General features: G+C 31.7%; 1 protein-coding gene across 4 annotated transcripts in view; it reads right to left on the bottom strand.

The window, feature by feature from the left end:
- Nucleotides 1-922: 922 nt before the first annotated feature.
- The window catches only part of LOC119831792 (pleckstrin homology domain-containing family F member 2), a 6,483-nt gene continuing 2,176 nt past the window's right edge, over nucleotides 923-5,229 (bottom strand). The window contains exons 4-9 of one of the 4 annotated variants that reach the window (XM_038355317.1): nucleotides 4,999-5,124; nucleotides 4,679-4,785; nucleotides 3,944-4,118; nucleotides 3,204-3,307; nucleotides 2,864-2,939; nucleotides 923-2,291 (exon numbers count right to left, since the gene is read on the bottom strand). In XM_038355317.1, the coding sequence (XP_038211245.1) occupies nucleotides 2,880-2,939; nucleotides 3,204-3,307; nucleotides 3,944-4,118; nucleotides 4,679-4,785; nucleotides 4,999-5,124 (572 nt within the window). In that variant the 3' untranslated portion in view covers nucleotides 923-2,291; nucleotides 2,864-2,879. The remainder of the gene's footprint in view (nucleotides 2,292-2,863; nucleotides 2,940-3,203; nucleotides 3,308-3,943; nucleotides 4,119-4,678; nucleotides 4,786-4,998; nucleotides 5,125-5,229) is intronic. The other 3 variants (XM_038355318.1, XM_038355315.1, XM_038355316.1) reach the window with 3 other exon arrangements.

Here is a 5,229-nt window from a genome sequence, read left to right as displayed (position 1 = left end):
TGAGTAAGAAGGAAAATTATGTTTTGACATACATACGTGTTTTGCAATAAAGTGTTTTTTAAACAATAATCATGTGTTTTTGTTAACAGAACAGAGTTGTCAATTTATTTATAACTAGCTGAACCGCGCCCACTTTTTTCACTTCTCAAACAACCTTCCTCTTGAACACTCTATCTTTAAAAAAAAAGCTTTATCCAAAACCGTTGCGTAATTATTAATATCAACTATTCATAGGTACAGACAGATAGCGGGAAACGGCATTGTTTTTTAGAACCACCATCCTGGTACTAATCACCAAATTTATTGTATTACCTTTCAGTCTATATGCCTCTCGCTACCACGATACGAATTCGAATGTTCGTACTCCTTCAGACTTCATGTATTTCAAATGTTTGCCAATGATTTTTCAAAAAATTAGGAATTAAACCGGTGTTCTAGAAGATAGAGATAAATATCATAGCTAATTATAAATTTCATCCTTCTGACTGTAACTAGTTGCGTGACCCAGACTCGTTTTTCTTTGCTAGTTTAATAAAACGATATGCAATTATTTTCTAATTCGGGCAAGAATCAATGCAAAAACACTTCAAAAATGCATTACTATTTCATTATTCTTGGGAAAAAAATGTGTAACTAAACTACCTTTTTTTGTAAAAAAATTAGATAGGTCAGAAATAAATAAATAAAAATAAGGGCATAGGAAAAAAAGCAGTCAAATTTAAAAAATATTCTTTTATATTTGTCAACCAAAGTCTAAATAATAATGTTATGTTTTATCTAATTTGGAAACAACACAGTAATTACGCAACGTTAACATTTAGGCCTTATCCATAATTATAAATAACTTAACCATGATTTCATTAACTTTAACCAAACAACTTAGCAAAGTATTAAATAATGTCTTAGCAGTATGCATTTCAACGCAAACTTCTTACAAAATCTTAAACACTAAATTCTAATATACATACAAAAATACAGAAGAGGTTTTAAGTGGTTTTAATTAACCTCGTGTACCACTGAAAGTTTTTCTAAATATGTTTCCAAGTATATAAATTCTCATTATTGGAAAATTTTGGCCACAGGCCACTATATATGGAGTTAATAATGCTCATGGATTTTTAATTTTGACATAATATGTTCTAGATATTATATTCAATTTAATGAAGAAATTTAACATGTTTAGAAAAAAAAAAATCAAATAGTAAACTTTAAAAAAAATCTTCCATGAGTAAGAAACATAGTTTTGGCAAATGAGAATACAATTAAAGTGTATGTATGCCTACTAATGAAATTAAGCTCGTTTGCGTAAACCGTTCATATCCAAACCACCGTACGGAAAATTCAACAATTTAGTATCAAAATATAAACTATCATAGATTACAATAAAATATTAAATATATATTGACATAACGCGACTACAACTAAGTAATTATAACACGTAAGAAACAGACAGTTTGTGTCTTTAACATCGCCCTTGTTTAACAAGCATATTAAAGCTGATAAAAACGCAAGATATGATAAATTATTTGTATAAAATTGTGGTTGTTTCGTTATAGTATTAAAAAAGATATTAAAAATATTCTCATAATTAGTCTAATTCCCTAATAATGCTAGAAGGCCTTTGTGTAAAGAAATGTACAATGATATTATAGTAATAAGTTATATACGAATTATTATTATTAATAAACAGAAAACAAAATTATTTAAACTTTGTGCTTTGATAGTATGCATAGATGAAATAATAAAAAAATCGAAACATTGGTGCATGTTAGTTTAATATAAATTCGTAAAACTCGTATTTATAGGAGTACCTACAACTATAATATACATTAAAATTGGACCATAAATATGAGCAAATCGGAGTGTTCATAAATTCGAATAATGTCGTGTTATATCATATTATATGAGATATGCGCATATATTTTCCACTTTTATTATTTTATAAAGATGAACAGAGGTTACAATTTTACATAACTATATTATTTATAATATTAGACAAAATCAAAATGTGCATAATTTTAGTGTCTCAAGTGATTTTATTGTGTAACACTATAATACCATTGTACTTGTTTCATTCGGTAAGAATATTCTTTAATTTTATCAAAACGTTAAATGCCCATCACAAAAGTACACAGATATAATATTATACAGTGTATTAGTATAAATTTGTAATAATTTATAGACCTGTATACAATAAGGGTCTTCTCGTTTCACTTGGTCTATTCCTTGGACGAATGGTTGTTGTTGCTGCTGTTTTCTTCAGTCTTTTCACCGTCACTGTAGAATTTTGGCTGAAAATATGGGATAATTTAAAATAGGAAATTACATTTTCAATATGAAAAAAAAAAATGGGAATACTGGACAAATAAAAAAAACACACACATTAAGCTGAGTTTTAATAATAATATAATATTCGTTTATTTTATATTATTATTTCAATGCATTGTTATTGTAGAAGAGTAAAAATTTGTAGAAACTAAACATGCATGTGAGTGAAAATCACTTTCATAGGAATAAGAATTATTTCCATTAAAATATTATGAAAGAGTATAAAAAGGATAAAAAAATAAAGAAAAAACATTACAATATTGAGATGAGATGAGACCAAATTATATAAACGACACAATGTCGAAAAAAAAAACGATCACAAAATGGCTCAGTAACCAAAAATCCACTGCAAAAGCACACATTAAACAACAAAAAACAAATCATCGTAAGAGGAAAAAATGATCTCAAAATAACACGAAAACAGCATTCCCTTTAACACCTTCAACAAAACGCTATGATGACATGATATGGTGCCGACAAAATAAACAAACTAATTGAAAATATTTAAGCACGACGCCACTCCACCAACACTTACACAATTTAAGTGTGTACTATACGGTTGTCACTTTATTGCCGAAGCCGTTTTTGACACCGTTATAACTTGTAAAGCCCTAAAAAATAAATATATGTCATACAAAGCTTCAGAGCGTTTTTTTGGCCTACTCATAAATCCTTATAAATAACTTTTTTTTTTACAACTCCATTACATTACACATATAATATAAAATTTTCGAGAAAAAAGCTATTTTAACATTTTTGTAATTATGAAAAACAAAGTAAAATATATTCAGCAGGCAGGTCAACCCAATCTGATTGACCTATCCCTGATTGCAGATAAAATGAAAAAACAAGTATATAAATAAAGGGTAAGTTACCTCATCATGTTTCTCCTCAGCCACTCGTTCGTCATCATCATCGCTGTCATCATCTTGTGACGAGTCGCCGCCGGAGCCGGCTGCGTCCGCCACTGATTTAACTGCTGGTTTACATATTATATTTAAGATTCATACAGTTATTATAATATTTATGACATCCTATTAAATGAATAAACATTAATGATAATCCTACCTAATATTTAGTATCAGAATAAAATGAGCAGATAAATCAAATATGAATTAACCTCAATTTGCAGCACAAAAAAAAAATACAAAATTTTGGGAATTACTTAATATTTCAAAGATGCAATAATATATGAATATTATACCAATCTCTGAAATATTTAAGTACTTCTATGTAGATATTTAATGAAATAGTTTCGTTCTATCCGCGCAGCATGAACCGCTTCTTTTGTTATGACAGCGGGAAATTGAGCTGATGGTTCTTTTAATGGTTAGCGATCACCACCGCCCATGAACATTTGCCCCCGTCAATGCACTGCCCACTTTTGGGTGGTAAAGGATAAAGAATTGAAGACTGGAAAGAAGGAAAGTGCTAGGAAGGGCGAGGAAAAGGAAAGGGGCCTCCTGCTCCCCCCCTCACCGTACGAAACACAGCAGCATGCTACTATTTCACGCCGGTCCCTTGTGGGGGTGTGGTGCTTGCCCGGTTCGAGCCGGCCCAATTCGTGCCGAAGCGTGCTCGACTCGCACAGAGTGCGTGCAGCTCGCGTACTGACCGGACGGCGCGGCGGGCGCCTGCGCGGGCGGCTGGTGCGCGCGCGCCTTGTCGCGGTTGAGCCCGTCGTAGCACTGCAGGCACACGCGCAGCGGCTTGTCGCTCTGCCCGCGCAGCACGAACCGCTTCGACGAGCACGGCCCGCACACCACCGAGCCGCACTTGCGGCAGTGGTGCTGCAACACCAACATATTTATATATCGTATCGATTAACAACTTTCTATATCTAGAACTATTTATATAAGTAAAAAAGAGATTAACTCAATTTCTACTGCTTGAAGTATATATGTCGTTAAGTAAATACCGTTACATTGTAATCTAGCTCGCGATTATCAAACAGTCGAAAAAATTGCGTACGGTTAAATTTGGTTGCAATTTAATGCAATAGTTTTCAATGATTTCAAATATATGTGATCACATATCTACCGAAAATTAATATATTCAATCGTAGACAATATGTTTATGTAACACAATTTTCCGACACTTACAATCTTGCTGAAATCTATTCGTTTATAATGTAATATTATAGTGATAATTATAGAAGATGCTGCTCTTTAATAAACTAAATGTGAAATTACTTTAACCACTTAAAAGACTTCATTTTTATGGTGAGGCTACAGGGTGCTACATAATTCACAAACATTACCAGTAGAAGAATTATTAGCAGTAATGTCAAGGGTGGCTTGAACTAAACATTATTTACATTAAAACTTAGAACACTTGTAAATAAACATACCCTTCTATTTAGAACCGTGAACTGTGTCTTTTTGCAGTGCATACAAATTGCTGCCTCATTGTCTGGTACCCACACTGCTGCATGTTCTGAGGGAGGCTGCTTACCACCTAAAATAATCCAAAGTACTTTTATTCATACTATAATATACATAAACTTTGATAAAACACAAAACTAGATACATTGACTTTTTACAATTATTTATATTAAATTCTGGTATAATTTAATTTTTATTTTTGTTTGATTACAGTTCATAGAACAGAAAGTAAATCCCTATATAGACAGACTTATTAGACTATAGATATATTAAATAAGGAATATACTTTTTTTTAACAGATCCTCAATGCACTTCTCTATGTGGGCCATCCATTCTTCTTTTTCTGTAGCTGTTGCTGCATAGACAGCAAATGATTTTGATGCAGTGCGTATTAACCAACCATTTCGATATTCTGGAAGAGTTTTCGTGAAAGAATAAATTAATGACTTTTTGAAATATTAAGTCTTAGAACATAAACGGGCATCCATAAATTACGTTGCTTTTTTTCTATAAATTG

Source organism: Zerene cesonia, chromosome 14, assembly GCF_012273895.1.
Source record: "Zerene cesonia ecotype Mississippi chromosome 14, Zerene_cesonia_1.1, whole genome shotgun sequence".
Classification (NCBI taxonomy): domain Eukaryota; kingdom Metazoa; phylum Arthropoda; class Insecta; order Lepidoptera; family Pieridae; genus Zerene; species Zerene cesonia.
The sequence above is the reverse complement of the archived record's forward strand: the minus strand, read 5'-3'. Positions and strand labels throughout refer to the sequence as shown.